The sequence below is a fragment of the Stigmatopora nigra genome, chromosome 4, assembly GCF_051989575.1.
Source record: "Stigmatopora nigra isolate UIUO_SnigA chromosome 4, RoL_Snig_1.1, whole genome shotgun sequence".
Taxonomy (NCBI): Eukaryota; Metazoa; Chordata; class Actinopteri; order Syngnathiformes; family Syngnathidae; genus Stigmatopora; species Stigmatopora nigra.
Genome location: NC_135511.1, coordinates 9,875,856 through 9,900,285, shown reverse-complemented (window position 1 = coordinate 9,900,285; position 24,430 = coordinate 9,875,856). Strand labels below are relative to the sequence as shown.

At 37.7% G+C, this 24,430-nt stretch overlaps 1 protein-coding gene across 5 annotated transcripts in view; it reads left to right on the top strand.

Annotated features, from left to right (window-relative positions):
* The window catches only part of LOC144195560 (glutamate receptor ionotropic, delta-2), a 218,755-nt gene that overhangs the window by 2,939 nt on the left and 191,386 nt on the right, over positions 1–24,430 (top strand). For 4 of the 5 annotated variants that reach the window (XR_013326101.1, XR_013326102.1, XM_077715282.1 and 1 more), the window contains exon 1: positions 9,930–10,658. Coding sequence is in view for 2 of the 5 variants with exons in the window: in XM_077715282.1 (XP_077571408.1) it covers positions 10,571–10,658 (88 nt within the window). In the remaining 3 variants the exon portion in view is untranslated. Of the gene's footprint in view, positions 1–2,131; positions 2,361–9,929; positions 10,659–24,430 lie in introns of those variants that run through there. The other variant, XM_077715284.1, reaches the window with a different exon arrangement.

Sequence of the window (24,430 nt, the reverse complement as noted above, 5' to 3'; positions counted from 1 at the left end):
ATATTGGCGTGGTTTCAATCATCAATTACAGACCGAGACACACAAACAATTTTATTGGCCAATATGGCCCATTTGGATTTACACATACACCAAACTAGTTGTGCACAAATGTGTGTTTTGACCAAGACAAACAACACTGACTTCCTTTTCATGCACTAGTCAAGTACATTGAACCATAATTGTGTTGTATGTATTCTGTATAATGGCTTATGGGCTCACTTGTTGTGCTATTTTCTGACCTCTAAATGGCCAAGCAATATATGATGAGTGGATGGTGGCTAGAAGAGAGGTGCACAAATGAATTTTAAGTGAGACAACTGTTGTGTAACCCTATGTGGAGGCATCTACTATGAATTCAAAATATTTGCAGTTTCAGACTGTAAATGGATAAAATGACCATGTGAACTATACATAAACTAAAGTTTTTTTTGTAAATAAGTTAATTTTTCCCAAATATATCCACATATTTCTTATAGTAACCCCAGCTTCAATCACTATTTAATAAAGCTTCCTTCTTCAAACTAGCTGCAGGGCCCAGAACTATACTGTAGCTGTCTTTTTCCTCTGCATTTAATCAATAACCTGAGACATTTTTTAACCATTTTTGTCCCATGAGAATATAAGTGGGATTTAATAACCAACATGTGGTTTTGTTTAGTAAGAGGATTGAATTTATACCAAATTGAATTTAGTAGTCTCATATAAAATAATGATTTGTTTTAAAATATATATTTGAATCCACAAGACAGAATAGATTTTGCACCAACTGTGATTACATTAGAAGAAAGCAATGATATCGCTTGATATATTTTGAAAATGTGAACGAAAAATCGATATCTAATTAGTGTGCTGCTTCACTTCACTAGATTTTCTAGCCCAACATCTTTGTATGAGAAGACCCCTGTGTTTTTATTTTTAATGTACTTACTCTCACGTGGCTTCATTACTTTTTAAGGGCAAATGACGCTTGAAGAATCCTAATCGTTTTATAAGGGGTGTAGCCATTTTAGTGCTGTACTTTTTAACTGCACATTCACAGCGAGGTTAAAGTCATTTCAGTGGATGCCTTCCGATTAAATGGTTGTTCAGTTTTTTGGTGTCTTGAGTCATTAAACGTGAGCGCTTGAGCCTGTTGTGTCAAAAATTTTATTAGACTTTTATGCAAAAATACCCTAGGAATAGTTGCTTCTTTTACATTTATGAAATTTGATACAGTACGTAGCCACTATTCTAATTTTCTCTATTCCATATGACCATTTTTTAAAGTATCAATTTGGAACATTTTCAGGAAATGACAAAAACGAAAAACTTTGAATCCAACGAAAACAGTTTAATTGCCTACTTCAGACTTCTGTACCATCATTATAATAATTTGGATGACTGACTATCCACAAATGACAAAACACTGAAATCACGGCATATTTGTGTTCTAATAGTTTCTTTCCACGTTTCATTCTGATCAAATTTTGCATTTCTTTTCTGTTGAGCTGACCATGCCAATTAAATATTTGACTGGAATTATTACTCAAACATTTGTCTACATGCTTCTTTTGGAACATCAACTTCCCCCCACAAAATTTTATACACATTTGCCCTGATGTGTGTGTGTGTGTGAATAGTTGTATTGTATGAACTTTAAGACTGTACAATGGGACAGAAAAGGCTACACCTGGTACAATGGCAGTAGTCAGCAAGGATACTCCATTGAGAGCTTATCACAGCGCCTAATGAGGACAAACACTAAGAACTAGGCAGAGAGGTGCTATGCCGTAGTGTTTTATTTAAGCACCACATGCTTGGACAGCTCCAGAGCATACAAATCTATGTGACTTTCAGCACCACCATTTGGGACAGCGCCATTGCTGTAGAGTGGTCCCTCATTGTAATGTGTTTCACCTTTTGTCTTGCAGATTTTTGGGGGAGACATTTTGCAAGTTTGTTTTTGTGTTTTGAGCATTAAGAGTAAGACGAGTGTGTGAGAGTAAGACAAAAGTTTAGTCATCAGTAAAGAGCAGTGATATGCCATACCAGCATCTAGTCTGCCAGAAATTGTGAAAAAAGAAGCTAGTGGTACTGTGCATACAACTACATGGAAGTAAAATAATCACTGTTTTTTTTTTTGTTTTCCCAGGTTTAAAATGTGGATGATGGCACACAATTACAACTCACTTTCCACCTGGGCTGCAGCAATTATCCACTGGCCTTAAGTTTGGTCACCAGCCACCAGGAATCAAGTGTAAACATACAGGGACGAAGAAGTTATTGCTGACCTTGCAAAATTAAAAGAAGAAATTATTGTGCCTTTGAAGGCTTCTTCCCTCCTCAACTTGGACACGTCCAGAATCCTGAAGGAGCAAACGGTAGGCTTTCAAATTGTTTATTGTTTTGAGCTTTGAAATTGTTAAAAGAAGTTTGTTAGTGTGGTGAAGGTGTTGATTATGATGATAAAGTATTTATACAAAATATGATGCTGCAGTTTTACCATAGACTCGGTCACCTATTGTTTTTATTTATTTATTTTAAATAATGTTGGTCATTCATTTTCAACAATGCAAATCCTTCAGAGTACTGGAGCCTATTCCAGAGTACACCTTACAGTGGTCCATAGACAGTCTTAGGGCATACCTAGAAACAGACATCCATTCATACTCGCAATCTGGCTGGCAAGAAGGTCGTATTCACAACAAAAAAATGGACTACTCTACATAAGTTACCACTAATTTTAAATGTTTTTATACGCCTTGTACATGAATCCTCTAGTAAAAGATTGCTGTAGTCATTGACAACATCTTTTCTGCACCTCCGTTGCTGCCATTAAGAGATCCAAAAAAGGACAGTGATATAATTACCGTTTGAGAGCTGGAGAACACCCGGCGCTACTTCAATAGTGTGGCTGCAGGCAAGGATCTTCTACCTCTTTTCTCTTGGTCTTTTCTTGGAAACTCACGACCACCACCTCCATCGTTATCTCCTGGTTTAACAGCATGGACGGGGGGCGGGGGAGAGTATAAATGGATTTAATTTTATGGCTCACTTCAGAGGACTTCATTTTAGGGCCTGACGCATGATTGAAAGGAGAATCTATAACTATTTAAGGCGGGTGAAATGGAATTGGTGGTGGTCTGCAGTTGTCATTTTGAAATATGGGAAGAATATATTGGACATACTGTGTATAAATGCATGATGTATGTCCATAGAAGGATTCCAATCCAGCTTATCTTTACATTGCAAACATTTTGCCTGTAGTAAAAAAAATAGCATTTAAATAGTTGGTATGTATATGTCGTGATATTGTATTGTGGGAATTATCCATACCGCCACCAGCGGGAATCAAACCCGGACCTGCCCATTCTGAAGTTGGGCGAGTGAACCACTACACTAATAGATGGCTTGAGTCAAATATACATTTTTTTTTATTATTATTTTTTTTATGTTGGAAGTTTCAATAATTGGAAGGGCTCCATGATAGTATATCATAAATCATTTAAATCATGGCATGCCATATGTGAATTAAAATTGAATAGCTATCTGTTTAGTCATAGGTGCTTTTTCTTAATCAGCACACATTCACACAGCACATCGCATGACAAGGCTTTTAACGAATGCCTTTTAATAATTTATTTATTTTTAAACCAATGTACTTTTATGGGTTGGCATCCAACTAAAATGATCGATAGCTTCATTATTTGGATGTTATTTGTTGGCCCAGTTGACAGCAGGCCTACAATTATTTAATTGCCCTTCCCTCATTTTCTTTTTTTAGATTCATACTTTTTTAAAACATCAAATAGTAATTAGTACAGAAAAGCAAAACATGCTATAATGGCTTTTCAAAGGCTATGAATGACTCGGTGTAAACAAATGGTTTATTTCTCTCACTCTCTGTCACACGCACAAACCAAAATCAGCCTTTGTTCAATACAACGCACTCTATTCCCGAAAGCTGCGCATGTCTGCTTGGGCATAAGATGCAAAGCATGGATTTTCATGTCAGCGCCAACCTCTTTGCACGTTTTGGAATTAAGCATCCTGTCGAATGCCAAGATAAGGGTGGTGGCACAACAACAGAATAAAATGTGAGCTTCGGGGATATGTCTGTGTTGAACCATCTAAAACAAAATCATCTAAAGCATTATTATAATATTATTGTAATATCATCCTTATTGTATTTTTTAAAATTATCCCACTGGCCTGCAATGCCCACTTCCCAGCAGTGAGCTTTAATCTAATCAGTCAATTTGATTTTCCTGCCTCTGGAGGCCAGCTTGTAGTTCCTCACACTTTACACATGCCATTTTCCCAGAGAGTCATTCATTCATTTTATGAACTGCTTATTGATGAATGATTGACACTAATATGTAAAGGACATCATTGAAAGTATAGTGATTTTGGCTAACATGACATCAATCATTTTTATTCCCAATATATATCATTTGGGGAAATGCATACTGAACTACAGACAACGTTGACTACACTCAACTGCTTTTGTTAATTATAATACAAAACATTGTTGTGCTGTTGTTTGATGAAATGGAGGCAGTGAAGTATGCTCTACCATACATTCTTTGTAACTGCTGGCTTTGTTTTTTTTTGTTTGTGTGGATATCTCATACAAAGCCTGACAAGTGAGACACACACCCACACTAGCAACAAACACACACATGCACACACACACACACACGCAAACACACACACACACGCACACCGAAGTGCAATAATAACCGGTTGTGACAATGTAATGTCTGCCTTCACCCCCCATTTTTGTCATTTCGGATGGCTTTTTCATGTAAGACAATTGGATGTTTTCAGCAAGTCCACTTGACAATACATCTCATGTTCTAAAAATGGTTCCCCACTTTTTTTTATATTGACATTTCAATTTTCACTGAGTGCTTACTGATCCCTATTCTAGTCAAGTCACATTTATTTGTATATAGCCCTTAAAAGGAGAGAAAAATATTTATCATCTGCATATAGGTGGAAAGAATCTTGGTTAATAAATTGAAAGAATAAAAACAAAATTTAGTTTTCTGATGTTTAACAGAGTTGTTGGAATTAGTAATCTGAATTATGAGTATTCTTTGCACCAAATTTTTTTGGTACTTTATTAACTACTCTTACTTTTGTGCACTTTTGGGCTAATCTTCCCTCCTTTGGTCTTTGTTAAGATGGAGAAAGTTTTCTGCCATACTCAATCAGATATCAAGATTTCAGTTACAGTTATTAGGCTTGTGTCAAGAGTCACTGAGATACATAACTGTGTATCATCAGCAAACTATGAAAGCTGACTTCATGTCTCCTGATGACACTGCCAAGATATAGTTTAAAAAGGCTGCATCTATCTGTGCAGTTTTTATTTCCCCAAAAACTGGATCAGTCAGAAGCGTTGTTACATTTGCATCCATACATTGAGAGGATTAAATGTGAAATCTGCACATCTTTCAAAGTTATTTTCTTTATTGATGTATAATGTAGTTTTCCTTATCAAATAAACCAGGAAAAGGAACAATGCATTTGCCTGCTGCACTCGAACAGCAAAACTTTGTTTGAAATGAAATGTCAAGGCTAGGTCGTGTCCATTTTATATCAGGTATGAAAATTGATGGTCCTTCCACAAGGATAATGGTCACTTTTTATACAGCAAAATGAAATGACGCAAAGCCTTTTTTTGTGTTGTCTGTAGCATTGTACTTTTCTCTGTAGATTACCCAAATATATCTATATCAATAATGTACATGGGAGAGATTTCATTTATGAATATAGTCACTCACAGGGTGGACTTAATATAGACACATTGTTTTTATCATTGCAGTTATACCATGGCATAGACTATTCAGTGAGTGTCATGAGTCTGAGCTCTTATTCGTAAATAAGTCCTCTTTTACGAATGTTGCCACAAAGTAATTGTGGGCACCCATCCATGCTTTTCTACGCATTTAGATTTTGATGGATGTACGTGATTATTAATTAATTTTATCATGTATTTGCCTTACATGTGCAGTGTGTTAGATGGCCAGAATGTCTGAAGGTTCTCATTGGGTGTGAATCACATTGCAATTGTAACAATGGTGGAAAAACCTCTTTTGTATTTGATGGTCTTTTTTTTTTTTTTGGAGTGGCATATATACAATTTCATTCACAGCATACAGTACATACTTAACCCCCTTTTTAAATAGGCTGACTGACTGATTGGAGGTCAACTCGAGGACACATCTTGGTTGAACATGCTCTAATGGCAAAATTCTTTTCAACATTTTCCAGGGACGGAGTACATTGTTTGTGCCCGGTTTCATGACTACAAAGTATAAAATATCAGTTCATCAAGAAAAAGTATGTCGCGTTCAGAGGCAAAGCTTTAGCTTTGACTCAAGTTGTAAAAAGACAACAGCACCAATGAGATGTGTTTGACTCCACAAGAGACTGTTGTAGTGAACAGCATGCACAATTTGGTTCAGTTCAGTGTTCATCCACCGCGCAACAATGAAACATGCAGTTTCTTTCCACACAAAACTGTGGGTGATGTTGCCAAAGCCCTGTTGAATTACTCCACCAGACGGTGCAGATGATCTAAATGAACAGAAGTCTGGCTTTAAGGCATTAACTTCTCTTGCTCCTACTCTTGTTATGTTGTCAATTTCTCCAAAGTTGGTGGAATGGAACATGTGAACAATTAACTCCACTAGGAGGTACAGTCACAGGTAAATAGTCACGAGATTTGCTGACAACTCCCCACATGATGACAACATTTAATCGCATCTGATCTAATCTTCAGAATATTGGCTGGCAGAGCTAACTCAAGGGAGGCTTGGCGTATTGCACTTGAATGTTGCTGATTTGATTAATTGCTACAGTATTTTCAATTGGTCAATTTATTTTTAGTCCACATTTGTGACCATTTACTCATACTCGTACTACAATTTGCTACTTGTCTGCAATGTGTTCTCTTGTCATTTTTTAGACACTTGATGTAAATGTATTATTAATACATATGTATTGCTTTCAATTCATAGCTGTCATTGCACAGATGCATTATATTAAGTACTGTTGTATGACTTTGGGGTTTAGGTTATGTGGTTGTTATAGAGGTGTGTGTGATTCCATACCATTTTGTGGCTTTGAATAACTCAATTTGAATCTCTTATTATTTAGATTTTTCTCTCTGAATATTGCAATATGTGACTACATTGATAATTTCCAGCCGAACACCTGACCGACAGAGTGCCACAGCAAAGTGATTGGGAAACCCTGTTCTAGCCTACTTTGCTAACAGTAACAAATGTAATTCAGAGTATTATTTGGGTAGTAAAGTCACATAGTACATCACCCAATCTAAATAATGTTTGCCAATTTTTTTTGTTCATCTGGGAGTATATAGCATATGGCTTTTGAAACATTTTTACCCGTTACATTCATTAAATGTTTAATTTTCTGACGTCGGGTTGATTTTAAGTTCCGATACAGTATTTATCATTCCTTGAGACGATACATTTTTCCTTACATTTATCCGGACACTTCACCCTTCAAATAACACGTACTAATCAAATTCACTGCCAGAGCAGGAGCCAGGGCAGCTTTGACAGCATTAGTGGGCCTATCGCTTTTTCTCCTTCTTCTTCCTGTCCCGTTCCTTGAATGCATCAGTCCAAGGGCTAGCTGAAGGCTCCCAATCCTTCTAATCCCTAATCCAACGTCTGAGGCCGATTAAGAGGAGCCCTTCAGGAGGGCAGTGGTGTACAAACACTTGATTACATGGGAGGGAGAGGGCAAATAGATGTCGGGAATTACTGACGGCGGGATTTTCTCAGAGTATGAAAAATGAAAGGTTAAAGATTTTAATCTGTTTATTGAAGGCCCATGATGAACCTAAAAAATCTTTACAAATATATGTAAAAATAATCGAAACACTAAAAAGCCTACAATTTTAGTTGAATTGGATGACCTACTCGAGTAAACCCAAGAGGAAGACAAACTCTATTCCATGGCATGATGACCCAGGATCTTACTTTATTAATTAATTTTTCCCTGACTTCATTAGGGGCAGCAACATAGTAGCTCAAGCTTTTCATTGGTTTGACAAATGTATCGTACTAAACAGCAGTAATTGCATGAATAAACATTTTGAAATTATGTTATCTACTGTATGCTTAATTCGATATATTTTAGAACCAGGCGGTATTTCTCATGGGCTCAGTGCTCCCGTGATTCTAATGAAATTCTAATCAAATTATCTTTGCATTTCCCTGTTTAGCATGTTTGAAAATGATTTACTATGTGCCTCATTTAAAACAAAAATACATGGTTCCACACCTAATCTAGCCCAAACAAAGAGCAAAGTGAATAGGATAAAGATGACACTTTTGCCAATGTCTGATCAGTTAGATTATATTGCTGTAAGAAATGTTTGCTGAATATTGGTTCAGATTTTTATGCCAAATCTATCTCTGAAGATGCATCTATTTTCGGAAGCCTACATGGAAATGGGTGTATTTTATCTTTCCATAAGCATTTGATTTATATTCATCATTCAGTCCTTATTTTCCATAGACAGCCTGTGTGCTCTGGCGTGAAATGGCACGCCAATGTATTTTTTGTGCCAATGCAGCCCATGCCAGGCATGTGTCTTGGACAACCAGTCTGTATAAAAATAGGCAAAATCAGCACTACGAGGCTCTGTCGTAAACATATTTATTCTATTTACTGTCCTTAAACATGTCTAATTCTAACTATGCCTTACTAGATCAAGTAAAATCTATTGTTTGAAGTTCATTGCATATCAGAAATACTTTGATAGTCAGAACTGCACCAAAACTAAATACGGTTGACCATCTGTCTGGACTGTTGGTGGGAAATGCTTGTTCCTATCCATGCTGACATTGTCTGACCACACAGTTTACACAAGCCCCAGGTTTGTCATTCAAACATGCGAATTACTCAAATAGGCACATGGACGGAGTAGTATTAAAACTCAATTTGGGCGGCCATCTGCCTTCAACCTGTTGTGGAGATTTGTTTGCTTCTAGCTAAAACAATCCAACTATAAAGTCACAATAAACTGCTGGTTTTTGATTGTGCATGATGAGACTTGGCAGGACAGCAAGCAAGACTTGTGTGATGCATATAGGCGGTGCAGAGGCCAGTTCTTACATGTAAAAGCAAATATTCTGATCTTGCTCCCCTTTACTTGGCTGGCAATCAGTCCAGGGTTTATCCCACCTGGCATGCAAGACCAGCACATAAATGCTCTGATTTACCTGTAAGCTTAATTATTAACAATGTGGAAAACAAAAGCTTCAATTATTTTATGTCACTGTTCTTGCTGATAGTGTTACCATCTGCCTCTAGTTTACTATTCACTCAGCTTTGATAGCATTTCTCCAATAAACGCACAAAAAACAATGTGAGAATGAGGAAAAATCTTGTTTGTAGACAGACACAGTCAAAATCTGTCTTTTAATAAAGTCTTGTTTACTACAACCATCAACACCTTGTTTGTCCAACCAATATAAGGGTGTTTAAATCTTATTGTGGGCAACCGTTTCCCCTCAATCTGGTGTGTGACTGACTATTTTGATCCACCACCTCCTGAGTCACTTTAACCGCACGGTTAGTGTCGGCCACTGGTTTGTCTTTCTCATAGGCATAGCTATAATGGGCACTTTGACAAGAACAAACTTTGACACGCAATGATTCTCAGTGCATGGCAGTCATCTGCCTCAACCATCGATAATGGAATCAGAGAGAAGTATAATGGATGAAAGAAGGGTACGCAAGCCATTCCCGGTCCTCCTCATCCATGTAATGCCAGACCTCTCTCTTTATGTCTCTTTTTTTCCTTTTCTCTCTCTATCACACTCTCTCTCTCTTCTCCCCCCTACACGCACAGGGAGAGAACACACCTCCCCTTCTCCATCCTGTGTGCACGCCAGGGCTTAACGCGGGTCCCCGCATACCGAGTGCGGAGCCTGAGCGAGGTAGCGCGCATCATCGCTGCTTTTCTTTATCTTTTGGGATCCTCCATCCTGGTCTGGAAAAGAGTGTATGCTGTGCAGCCTTTTTTCTCCTTCTATGAGCATTTTTCTCTCCTCCAATTTGGAAATATGCCACATGTTCCATCCTCGGACTAAAAGTGTGCACTCCAAGAGTGACTACAGTGAACCGATGGGGGAAATAAAAATACTGGAAGTTTTGGTGCTTGGATCGCATCATTGAGTTTGGATTTTGCTGTGCATATGAAGAAGGGACAACAGTGAAGCGTGAAGCTCAAGCATCCAAGGCTTGCAGATTTGTTCCTTCCTCCCTCTGCTGCGTCTCGCCGTCTGCGGCTTTTGCGCCTTTCCTTTTCGCCACGATATGATTTGACAACGGGGAAGACAATCACTTAAGTCATCCTCTTCTTGCATCTTTTTGCATCCCTGTGAAGACTGGGCTTGTTCTTTATAGATGGACTAAAAAAGAAAGGAAAAATACAACAAAGAAAGAGAGGACTAGTGTTTTTTTTGGGGGGTTTGCTCTGCTTTTGAATAGGGAGGAGACTATCTATTCATCTTTTCTATCCATCTATTTGGACAATATGAGAGTTCTTTGGGTTGTGTTGCTCATGGCTGTGATTTGGAGCCAGGAGTGGAAGTGTGCGCTCTCTGACTCCATTATCCACATTGGTGAGTAAGATTTACTGCTAGTATCTGCTATCATCTAGTCTTGGTTTAGGACCCCAAATTATTCATGTGTGCATTCTTCCAATAGAAATTAAATGGCTCATATGCATCAACTTTCCATTTTAACTTGCTCGTGAACTTCAACGCAAATCCTCATAGAGGATGTCGTGTCTACGCGGATCGATCAATGTAAAAGACCCGCAGGGTGCGATGCAGCCAGAATTTTGATGGGGTAAAAAACAGGTGGTTTCCTATTTTCATAAAGGAAATCATTAAAAGGGTACTATTCTACATTTTTAAGAAAAGCTCTAATGACAAACGCTATCTATTGCAGGCATCCGCAGTGCCAGTAGATAGACTGAATGAGGGAGAGGAATAAATCACGTCTGGCTGTCTTTGCTGCCTCCAAAGTGTGGCACTGTTGCTTTAGAGCAGAGGGTGTTGAATCCAAAGCCCGTGGGTCATTCGCCGGCCTGATGGAGGATTTGATCTGGCCTGCTGTACACTTGAGGAAAAAAAAAGAATGAATAAAAAAAAGCGGGGTTGGTCCCAACTTCTTGGTTGATGAGTGTAATTTTAGGTGGTGTATCGAAGGTGGTAGAAGGCAGTAGGTGTGCATAAGGATTGCACAACTTGAATAACATAAAGGGAGAAGGAGGTTGTGTGGGAGAATACCATCATGAAGATAAGCAGCTTCCATTCTGAAAGTATTTGGACTGAATGCCATGAGTGTTTGAGGCTATCTCTTGTGTTCAGTTCATTAGTACCTAATAGTTCACCTGTGTGAAGTTTGCATGTTCAGCCTGGGCCTGGGTGGGTTTTCTTTGGTTACTCCGGTTTCTTCCCATACTCCAAAAACATGTATGGTTGGCTGATTGGACTCTCTAAATAACTCCTAGGTATGAGTGTGACTGGTTGTCTGTCCACCCGCCTCTGCCCCAAAGTCAGCTGGGATAGACTCCAGCACCCCCGCGACCCTAGTTGACCCTAGAATCAATCAATCAATGGTAAATGTTTCCTCAATGTATTGAAAAGCTGCACTCCACACCTTTTTAGAATGTTTTTTCCTATCAAATAGGGCAATCTGTCCACTGGTGTTGTCCTCCAAAATTTTACATCTGCCATTTGACAGTCACTGGTTGAAAAGCCTGACCTTAAAGGTATTGTTTTGCCAACAACAGATGTCATGATACTAGTAAAAATAGATTGTTTAACATTTAAATAAAACAGTATCTAAGCAAGGGTCTTTTTAGCAAATGTTAATATAATGCATAGTCGTCATAAGATTGCTTGATATTTTTTCCAACGCTGTTAGGAAGACAGTATTTGTAATCGATTCATTCCATCAGAAGATTACATTGATTTTTCTTAAAGTGATTATTTTGTGAGTGCTAGGCAAGTTATTAGCACAAGAGGCTGGCTGCACCCTTGTCCCCCTTTTCCCAAATGTTCGGATATCACAGCAAGACGAGGCAAAGCAGACATTACTAATCCAGCAGTTCAAGGGATCACCATGTGACGCTCTGGTTTCATCCCAGCAGAAGCGACATGTTCTGCAAGTGTCTCACCACACGACATAGAACCTCCTGACACTCTTACATAGAAGTATAATAAATCTCTTCGGTGTAGAGACAGTGTGAGGCTTACCACCAATAAGGCAAGTCTGAAAGCAGGTCAAGGTCGACTGAGTTATTATTAAATGTGTATATCAGTGGCAGGCTTATATGAAGGAAAATGGTGCCACACCTACTTCAAAATCAAATGAACAAAGCTACACAGAGAAGAGATACTGTAATTCAGATTACTCATTACAATTTCAGTTTGCTCCATTGTTGCAGGCTGAACACGTGAATTAGCTATGCTGAACTAAGATGGCTAGAATTGAGAGATCATGTTTCATTCCAATCAATGATAAAGCATACCCAATTTAATTCAAATCTGTTAAATCTTGGTAATTTACTCCTAAAATAAAATTTCTGTTTCAACTTAAGTTAAAGGTTAATAACATTACACCCACAACAAAAATAATGGCCACAAGTATTTTTCTAAAATCTGTAGCGATGTAATTTCAACTAATTTCAGACAGTAATGACAATGATCTCCAATTTAAATCTAAAACAAGAAAAAAAGATAATTTGTTTGTCTAGGAAACTGGAGCTACATGGCATAAAGTCAGCTGCTCTATGTGTCATTCATTTTGAGGCAGATTATTAGTAAATTGTATATTCCTACCCTGTCTACAACTCATTGAAGCTATGCATTATGGGACTATTGAATACACAAATTTGTGTGAAGCCTGGTTTGACTTATTTGATTTCGGTTCCCTCTGATTTTTTTTCTCCTCTGCCACTTTTCCCCATGATCAATAGGCCATTTCCCTGTGATGCAAACGCCCTTTGAATCTCAACAAAAGGTTATCAACCACAAAAAAAAAACCAACAACAAAAACTGTCTCTCTCCTTCCTTTGCCAATCCATCTATTCTTGCCTCCTCAGCACAGCAGCCATAAACCACATTGCACGAGAGGATTGTTTTTTCTCACGAGTGTTTCAAGGAAATGGACGTGACATTGAGGAGCATGTTGAGATTTTAGCATGGGGCACACCGCTTTACTCCACTCTACCCTATATGCGTGCGTGTGTGGCAAGTTGTATTGACTTGAAACTGCATGACCAAGGTAAAAAAAATAGTAGTATAGGCCATAGCTGCATCACATTGACATGTCAGAAGTAATCCCTCTTTAATCTCTTTGTTGCTGCTAAAGATTGAATGAGAGAAGGCGAGGCCAGTATATCAAAGATGATGATGGGTTGGATGGTTATGAGCATCTCTTGGCTGTATTTGGACCCTAGTCCACCTATAAATTCAATCTCATAACCCTTTTGTATACCACTAGTGTAGTGTGGATAGTTATTGTTGTGCATTTATATTACTTACAAGCCATTTAATAAAAAGTGTTGTACTAATATCCAGTATAGTAAATCTTACAATCACCTATTATAGAATTTGATAGATATTTCTCTGGAATTTAAAACTTTTGTTTCTTCCCATTTACTTTAGAGTCTGATTGAATAGAATTTTGATTTATTTGAAGTTCTGTAGTTCTTTTTTTGTGTGGCAATGCAGTGTCAAGTGTTTTGAGCTGGATGCTGTCTTTCTCCTTGGTGATCAGCATGCAAAAGAGTGGGGGGGGGGGTGGACTTGCGTTTGTGCACTCTGTGCACTGTGTGCTGCATGGCAATGCCCCCCTCACCATTTGTCTTTATGAGGTCTGCTTGTATTGACACGTAGACAGCGCGGGAGGGTGAACGGCAGTGTGTTGCCTCTTGATTAGTTACACTGCTTGATTTATGCAGTCACATTAAATCCTCACTACACACTCAACAACATTTTTTTTTCTGCATTCCACCACTTGCAGTGGAAAAAGCATCCTCTTCAGTACCTCTAAGCCCTCACACATTCATGCCAGTGACATTTTGAATACAGAACATTGCACCATTCATATTCAACATTTCCCTTGCTCCTAACTTCCTATCATGGTTTCTTTTACATCTGAAATGCCAAAAGCGCAGACTATTCAAATGGGAATGAAGTAGAAGTCATGTATTATGGCTGGCTTTGTCCATTTTCTGGAAAACCCTATTCTCATGTTGGTCTGTGTTCAGATGTTATGATTTTGCTCATACTTTAAATATGGCAAGGCTCCCTTTGCATTGTATTAGGTCAGAAGAAACACTGACCTCTCCAATTCAAAGCTAAATATGTATTGTGCATTGGAAAACGTGAAACTCGACCTTGCAACCATAAAGTGGGTAGAGAATAATTGGTTTGTCATTTACCATGCAGAAGGTCACCCTGGACTTTTTACCTGTCAATCACAGGAATGACACTTTAACATTCACACTGACAGATCATTTTTCAGTGAAACATTCAGTAAATGTTTATTCATTCAATTCATCTTCACAAGTGCAGTGAGCACTACCTAAACATCAAAAGACCTGTCTTTTTCGATCATTCCATGAGAAATTGTACACCGAAAAAATAAGGTATGCAGATCACAAGGACTTCTAAGATGAGTTTCTTGTATACCAAGCCACATGCTGGCAGATGCAAAGTTTGAATAGAAAAGTTTATAAAGCATCCTTGGTCATTGCAAGATTATATACTCCAAAGTCCTTGGTGTTCTCTTGAATAAAATGAGTCTCCTTTGGTGTGGCCAGCATGCTGAGTAATTACAACAGAACCTAATTCTCCTCCATTACTGTCCCTTCTCACTTTTACCGATGGGTCCAATGTAGTTGGCATTGCTCCAGATTTCTCTTTTATTTCGACGGAGAACACCCACTGCACAGCGGAACAGTGACCTTAGTCTTCAATGACAGAAAGTCTTGTTCACGACAGCACTTCGATTGCCATGTAGTTCAGAAATAAATGTGCACAGTTTGAATGCATGCATTAGTGAATGTGTAAAGTGAATAAATCCTCCCTTGTATGATGAGGACATTAAGCTTTCATTTGCCTATAGAGAAGAGTTACTGTAACCTAGTGAACATGAAGTTACACTATGCCTAAAGTGGGCTGTCAGTCCCTCCAACCCAAGCTTATATTGTAAATTTTGCCGAACACTCCGTGATGGCAACACATGAGCCATGGCGGCCATGCGCTATTTATTAAATGTCACATTTCTTGAGTTATAAGTCCATGAGTGCTGACAGATGCACAGTTCCATGCTATCTTTGACCGGAAAGATTTAGTGCCTCATATCTCTAAATACTCGCAAACTAATGTTGCTGAAATGATTTTCCTTCCATGTAATTCCAATAGGTGGTTCATTTAACAAAAAGCAACTTTTTGCACATACTGTGTGATGTTTGGTGAGGCTGAGTAAGAGATGTGCATGGACCTGAAATCATTGAGGCACATCTTGTCTGCAAGAAACAGAGTGAGAAACAGACAGTGTTTTCAAATGATGCACAGTGACGTGGCCTAGCTGCACCCAGTATGAATTTGTCGGAAAAGCAGTGGCTGCACTTGTCATCCTCGGGTGACGATGTCCGGTAAAGGCACACCATTGCTAAGCTACAGCTGGCGATGTGTTTGGACAAGCTCAGATGGTTGACTCTCATTATTTACGTGAATTCTGTTCTGTCGCTGAGCTCTGAAGGCTCTCACGTAAGTAAGGAAGAGGTGGGGGCTTACCAAATTATGCTTTTCAAAGAGACTGAAGTTACATCACTGCATACACTACAAAAAGCAATCATATAGTAGCTAGTGATCTGCAGAGGAATTAGTTATTTACATCATGGCAAAATATTAAAGTAACAGTGGCTCCACTTAAAAAAAAACAATTGCAATAGCCTTAAGGAATCCACTCACAGTTAATAATTTTAAAGTCAATATAAAACCAAATCCTTGAAATAATTTTCCATATTATATGAAATTTGGTGCTTGCACTTTTAAATGGTGCAAAAATGCAAATCTTAAAAGGCTCCATCTGCTAATTTCTCACCAGACTTCCAAAAAGGCAGTGATGTTTCATTTCCTACTCGGCTAAATTTGAAGTGTGTATGTATGTTTGTTCATCTCCAATGGCCCTTTGAATGACTGGCAAATTATCAATTCAAGCCTTTTATCCCCAGTCCACTAGGAAAGGTTCCAGCTACCTGTGACCTTGAACAGTGATATGCAGTATAGAAAATAGATGGTTTTCTGTAATGTCGACAGGCTTATATTCCTCACAATGATTGTGTGTCAAGATTTTATGTAGCATGTGCCATTAACTAATTCACTGTCATTGAAGGCCTCAAGTCCATTTTAATAGTGAACGATCACTGCCAGCACTCAAAGTTAATATTGATTTGAGTTCCCTTGCCATCAAAAGCAGTGAATGAATACAGTACATTGGTTGGTGGAAACATTGTCAGTTGAAGTTAATGTTTTGATTTTGGTTGTCGTCTCATCCCTGGAACTGAAATGGTGCATGGGTAAACATGAATCATCTGATTTGATTGTTTATATGATCTGATGTTGAATAGAGGTACAAAACTACATTTCATTGCTTCTGCAATAGTGTATTCTCTTGTAGAGTGTGTGAAATTAATCATGCCTTGAAGGAATTGAGACTCAATTGAGCATTACTTGCCCGCAACCAGTCGAGGCCCTGTTGATTCAGTCTCAACTGGTTACTTGGTACTCTGGGTCCTACCACATTTCAAAAACATGCTTCTAAGGTTAATTAAATACACTATAATTTCATCGTTGGTGTGAATGTGCATGAATTACTGTCTGTCTGTAAGTCTCCTATGCTGGGAGAGATTTCCTTTTTGTGCATAGTGGCCCAACCAGAAGAGCAAAAATGTCATCCGTCCTACAGCCAGCAGGGTAGCACAAGTGAGAAACCCAGACAAACACACAGCTTGGTAGCTAAGGTCTTGCATTAACAGTGGATAATTCCTTGGATTGTGATATGTAATTTTTGATGGTATTCACTCTCAGGAAACACTTAACCTTTACTGCAGGGTTGGCAAACAAATACAAGTAGCTAGTCATAATTTGCCGACGCAATTGCACATTCACACATACAAGCTTTGCTTCCTAAGTGTTAAAGGTGTAATGCATATATTTTCCCAACCTTAATTACCCCCTTTTTGTATTGATGACACTTTGGTAATTAACATGCAATTAGTATAAAGAAACGACAAGGTGACACTCTCTTTGCAGCATATCTGTAAACATGCTGAATGCTGCTTTATGTCCTTGTGTGCACTTTTTACTCTGAGCATGTCGTATGTGAGTGTCTAGGCCTGGTGCTCATCCATACTTTATGCTACATTTGTGCAATAGAATGAATAATTACAACTCGTTTTTGCTTGTTCACGTCAAACGTGCAGCAACGTGGCCAAAGGGTATTCTGGGTGTGCATTAAGTGGCTTTTACAAATGGTACTGTACATGGTAACTTTGTGTGGGAATGTCTACTTTGTGCATGTACACAATGAAAGCCTCTTCATGCATTAAGCATCGTTAACGCCCATTGGCAAGCAACATCTCCAAGAGGGAACTGTACATCTGCGGGCATGAGGATCTTCATGTATGTATCTGACCGTGATTGTGTCTATGTCCATTTGCGAGTGTGTGAGGGTAATTGCATAACTTGCTGGCAGCCCACTCAACCCACCGAATAATTTCCACAACAGCCAATGGTGGGTATGTGGCTTTTCAAAATTCAGTGCTGAAAGTGACACATTGTGCAAGGAATATTGCTTTATTAATATCTACTTAAGTGATTCATTGGACAGTAAAACATGGAGATGTTGCCAGGCTTTTTTTGTTGTTGTGTCACAAACAGCAGCACACATAAATATAGAATATCAATGCCAGCTTTTGTTTATTAAACAGAGGAATACATTCGAACCTCCACTATCCGGTCTCATTTTAATCCCTTTATATCTTTTGAAGTAATATGAAGACTTAATACAGAAATATACTTCTGACCAATTACAAAAGATAAATGCCTATTTATGGTGACCTCAGAGTATTGCAGTTCTGGGTTGGAATTGCCTTTGAATTTGACATTTTAATTTGTAAGGGGTAATATGACTTCATACCACATTTAGAAAGTATGCATTTCTCAGTTAAAATACAAACTTCCCATTAACTGTTGTAATATGTTTTTTTTTAAGTCCTAGTGTGACCATCGATTGGTTAACATGTATGAGTAACCCGTCACAAGCTACAAGTCAACTTTCGGTCACCTTTAAACTTAAAAGGAGCATAAGCCTGAAACAAATGGAATTAATTTTCATCTAAAAAATAATCATGTATTGCTATGATGTGTGGCACAAGCTTGTTGTGCATGCAAGACACCTTGAGAGCAAAGGCAGGCTGGTAATAGCGTGATGCGATGTTGAGCACACACCAGTGGCTTCATTATGATCGCACAGTCAACCCCCTCAATCTGTGGGACCAAAACAACTTGGTGGTGCTGTTGCTCAACGTTGCGCTTGGCTGCGGGGAGGTGATAGATTATAGCTGAAGCCTTCATTTCCATATTATACAACACAATTATCGCATGACTGATGCGCACTCGGTGACTTTGCTCTTTTCTTCTTAGTTGCGTGCAGTGGGCGCAGAGATGCTGCAGCAGAATGTATGTAGTTACAATGCTGCAGCCCTTTTTTGTGAATCTGTTTGTACAAGGTGATGTTCTGCATGATGCTTCATTGCACAAAATACTATTGAAGTATTTGGAGTCTTACACTCTTTCTTAAACGGCTACACAAGCGCGAGCACTTACTCTTGATAAGAATATAATGATTAAAAACACAAGAACAATTGTGAATTATCTAATTCTACTATAATCATGCCTGTGAAAAGAGAAATGTGACAGTCACACTTTTTTTTGCAGTTAAAAATGAAACAACCAAACATGTTGATTTCTGGAAATCCCCCAATAGTTGAAAAGAAACTAGCCTATAATGTTGTGGACATTCCAATGTCATTCATTCGTTGTCCAGCTTATCCTTACAAGGGTCGCAGGGGGTGCTTATCCCAGACAATTATGGAGTAGGCAGTCGGCACCCTGAATAGCTAGCCATCCATTTGCTGGGCTGGGATACGATGTCATGAATAACAAATACTGGCCTCTATTGTTTGTACGTAAAAAAAGACTAAGAAAAAATTTGTCTATGCTTATGTAGCAGTCATTAATTTCTCAAATGTTATACTAGTAAAAAAATAAAATATAATGAATCATTTAAAAAAGTTCCAATTCCCCCAAAGATACTCATCAGTCCTGCAGATGGCAAGCAATTTGGTTTAACCAAATGGCTGTTTATGTGCATGATAAGAAATAACTAGCATAGCTGAAAACTAGCTTCTCCCAGAATGAGATAACGATATCTGCAGAATGTGAAGCGTAATTTAACACCACAAAATACCAAACAAAATCAATGTAAAAAGGTTTCATTTATATTGCCCAAAACAGTTGCAAATGCTTCGATAATGCTCTTGTAATTCCCTCTAAAACTGCAAAGTTAAAAGAAAAACAACGTTAAATCCTCTAAAGGTTCCGTCGTCTCAAATGAGATTACCGTAACCCACGTTGCGCTCTCCACCCCACCCAAACATAATTTACAAGTTGTCAGCGCTTCCGGAAATGCATATCTGAAATGAGAGGTGTTAAACCCTCAGCTAATCATTGTCGAGGGATGTCAGCATGTTTGTTTGTTTGTTTGACACACTTGGCAACATCTCTCAAAGCTACTTGCATGCACCCATCTGGATTGCAGCTTCGTAGCCAGGAAATTGCATGTTCCTTAAGGGTTTTAAACATGAACATGATGGAATAAACAGCACCAGCAAACATGAAACAAGATTCAGTATAATGCACTGAAATTTCTTTTTGTTCCCATTCATGTGCTTTGGGGGAGTTTTTCCCCCATTCGGTGCAATATGCAAAGCACCATATTTAATGCTTATTTTAAGAACATAGGCTTTTGTTTTGTTGAAAAAAAATCCTGTGAGTTTTGATTTAATATGCACTTAGGTTTGTGTACTTTTCCAAAAGAGCAGTTTTATAGCACACCTAATAAAATAAAAAAGTTCACCCACTCTTGTATTAACTTGGATAACAAATCGCATTCTAGGACTTTAGGAGTGTGGAGATTGGTCCTTCAATTTGCTTTCCACAAAAACCAAATCAAAAGAAAAGCACACAAGTTCCCAGTCAGCCTCTTTGCAAATACTAGACTTGCTGCCTTTCCCCCCTGCAGTTCACTGAATACCCAAAGCTAGGATTGCTAGCCATCCCTTGAAAAACAGAACATTCCATTATTGAGAAACAAAAGTACACATCAATTGTGAACTCCATATGGAAGTACTTTATCCCATATTATCCTTTAACTCAAAGTGATGAGTCCCTGATTTGTAGATCTAACAAATACTCACAGCGATACTCCTGCAATCAGAATAACACGGCAATAGCCCATAGCCTGAATGATTGATATCACATAACAAAAAGTTTCAGCTTTGTTGATTGAGCGGCTGATGTCCGTCTGTGTTAGCTACATATTTTAACTGCAAATGCAACCTTGTGCTATATCGGGGCACTAGACCTACAGCACTGTATTAGAAACACACGAAAACAATACCGAAGAAGAAACAGATCAAATGTTTTTCCTTTTCCTCCCCACTGGTTGGTACTATTGATTTTCAAGTGGAACGTATAAATAAATATATATACAACAACAACGAAAAAACATCCAGCAAAAGAATGCCAGATAGGTGAGGGGTCGTTAGAACATATACTTAACTGTTCTTCCTGTGTGGAGTTGGCAACCGTTACTCAGAGCAACCATGAAAAAATGCACAATGATTCATCATCCATTAGCAGACAGCACTGTCCATTATTTGGCTATGTTGATATATTTTTGAATTCTGGAGCTTGTGTGTAATTCCCTTTATAAATCTCCAGGCAATGCCTTTGGATGTACCTTTTCCATTTGGCACATGGTAAAGAGCACTGTAATGGGTTCCAAATGAGTGCGCACTTGCAGGTCGATTTAAAACTTCATTGTTATTTACAGGAATGGATGCCACAAAGAGTATGGTCAAAGAGGCAAGCATATTGATTACGGCTGCACTTTTAAGATGCTTACACACTTGCTCTAAGAGTTACAATGTTGAAGCTCAAAAGGCTTTAAGTGCAACTTGCTTCTACCTGAAACAATATACCATTAAAGAACCAGATGTGAGTTGTCGTTGCCCTTGAATAATCTGCATTCTATTGCATTTTTTGTTACATGAATACAAACAGACTTATGGAATCCAGAACATATTAAAACTTTTCAGGATTAACCATCAATGCATGAATCAAACGCTTGGACAATGCACTTCAAAGCAATTGGAAGTATTCAAGACAATCTATCTTATTGTTCTTCATTTTTGGTTAACTCCACCATCATCTCCAAGTTCTTTTATCAATTAGCTTTCTTTAAAAAAACTATAGAGGATGTAAATCTTGACATTTGCAACTTGGCTGTCTTTTGGCATCGTGGCGAATGTGTTGTGAAATAGCAGTTTTCTTTCCCAAAATTACTAAAAAATAAATGAATGTTCATTTTTGTACAACCTCACTTCTTTGTTTTCATCGCCCGTAGAGGTCTGAAGCTTCTCTGGAATTAGATTGTTCTACATGGAAGTTGTTCACATGAAAAAAAATATATTTTTAACATCTTTTGCTATAAATTACTGTGGTGCATTATGGCCCTTTTTTTGCAGAATGTTGAAAAGGTCAATTATTCAGTTTCCTCGCATTTTACTCTTCTCTTTGTATTCCCCTGCAAATGAAAGTGTTTTCACCACAAAACAAGAAACTCGAACAATGTGTATGATTGATGATAGTCTTGTCGCATAGGTTTATATTGCTACAAAGTATTATCCCCAAAGAAAACAACGAAAGTACAATGTTTTTCTTCATTGTGTAATTCTATTTATAGAACCTTCTAACTGAACATGTAAAAGTAACCTTTAATTATTGATTTCATTTTATGCACCGTATGAGAAAATATGAATAATGTATGCACATCACACACTTTTTGTTTCACACACATCATCTGATATCATTAGCGGCGAGCTTAACAATTCACTTGCAAGGCATAATAGAACACCATTCGTCAGATGAATATAACAAATTAAAAAATTAAAAGACAGCACATTGGACCTGGAAAGCCAGAGTTTGCCAATTTACTTTTTGTCAAATGTTGATTAGCAACCTCCCCTGTTTGACATTTATTTTTCTCATGATATTGCGTTGGCGATCCAAAATAATGTTTAAATGAGGGGAAGAGCTTCATATGATCAGTCTATAACCTTTTTTAACAGGGTACTTTAGTAAAGCATGTACAAGTATATAAATGTTTTTAATTCATTTTAAGTAAAACGCTAGACAAATGTCATAAGTTTAAATGTATATGTATTGTAAATCAGCCAACGTCACCAAAATCAAAAACTTAAGATTGGGTTTCTAACTATAGGTGTATTAAGCAAGTTTAAATTTTTTGTGCTTAAAATATATGATGATTACGGCTGGGCAAAAATCACAATTTTTCAAATCCGGATTCATAGTGTGGTGATTCTTGCAATGTAAGATGTAGTGAAACACACTCCAGAAATAAACAAAGCGGTATAAAATAGACATTTGTTTTTATGTACCACCATACTGTACAAATATAAATGTTGACTTAAAAAAAATAAAAAAAACAATAACCAAAAAGGCATTTTTCTGGGAGGTACTTCTGTGAACAGCGGGTAAACCTGCTGTTTGAGTGTGCATGCTGGGGCTACCACCCAAATGGATAGGACTCTGATCTGATGCTGGTTTCTGCTCTGTATTGAGGCACACACTCCTAAATTTAATTTGCTCAGAACAAAGAATCATATGCACTAGACAAAATGCTTAACATTTTCTTTGTTGGCTCTGATGGCCAATTAAAATATGAAACTGCAACCCTCAGTAAGTTAATTCAGACTGAATTTAATTACTTGTCCATACTTATTTCATTTCCATACTGTAAATATTTGCATAATATTCATATCAAACTGATAGCCATGATTCAAGTAGATTTTTGTTGTTTTTGACAGTGATTGTTTTTACCTTTTTTTTCATAGGCATAGATATTTTGAAAAACTGTCGTATTTGACCAAAATTATTTGCTAGTTGCATTAAATCAAAAGCAATAGCACGTTAATCCGTATGTAAATGTCTGATTCAATTACTCTGCGCTATCCTGAGCACAAGTCTTGTAGCTAAATCTTAAAGAGTTAAGCTGAAAATCCTCTTTTCGTCCGTGGGCCTCGGCTCTAATCATTGGGATATTGTTGTTTTTGCTTTCATGAATTCGATTCATTTTCAGTGACCTTTTCCGTATGATTGTGTCGATGAGACAATGAGGATGAGTGGGTGTTGTTTTTTTTTCTTTTTCATTTAGTCTGCTTACATTCGTATCAAATGTCTTGGATAAATGTCACTTAAATTCATTTTAAACAGCTGGGAGAATGAATTCATTAATTTTCGGTGTCTTTTTCTAATCAATTTTATTTACATTTAGTCAAATCCTTAAAATATAACAGTCAAAATGATTAAGATTCCAAACAAGGACTAAAAATGTATTCAATAACATTAAGAATATTTTTATAGCCGCACATTTCCAAACAATGTACATTGTAGAGATGGCTATATGGGCATTAAACTTTTCCTTTCCAGAGTCAATTATAATAGTTCTTCCATTCCTATGACAAATAAATATGAATCCTCCCATACATTGACATTCTGAAGTTGTGGACTTTTTCCAATATATTTTGCTTTACATCAAGACTGGATGATGTCCTCACCCTTGTAAGTTACCTGAGATTGTTACGTTATGCAGTGACATATTAACCAGTGTCATAGTCCTTAAGTCATTTCTTTCGTTGGCATTTCTGCGCAGGGACGACTTCCTCAGCATTCGTATGTCATTTCTGTGGGGGAATTGCAATTTCTGGTTACCTCAAGCTGTTGGCTTTGATGCTGTGTTCAAAGATGATATGTATTCAGAGAGGAAATGGGCTCAAGTAGGAAGAGGTCACAACAATCAAATGGGAAACTCAAGTGGAATGCCTCCATTGCATTAATAAAATAAAATGTAAAAAATAAAAAGTCAATTTCATGTGTACTTGAGGTTTATAATCACATGCTTTGAAAACCAACAAATTCTACTTAGCAGTTTTTACATTGGC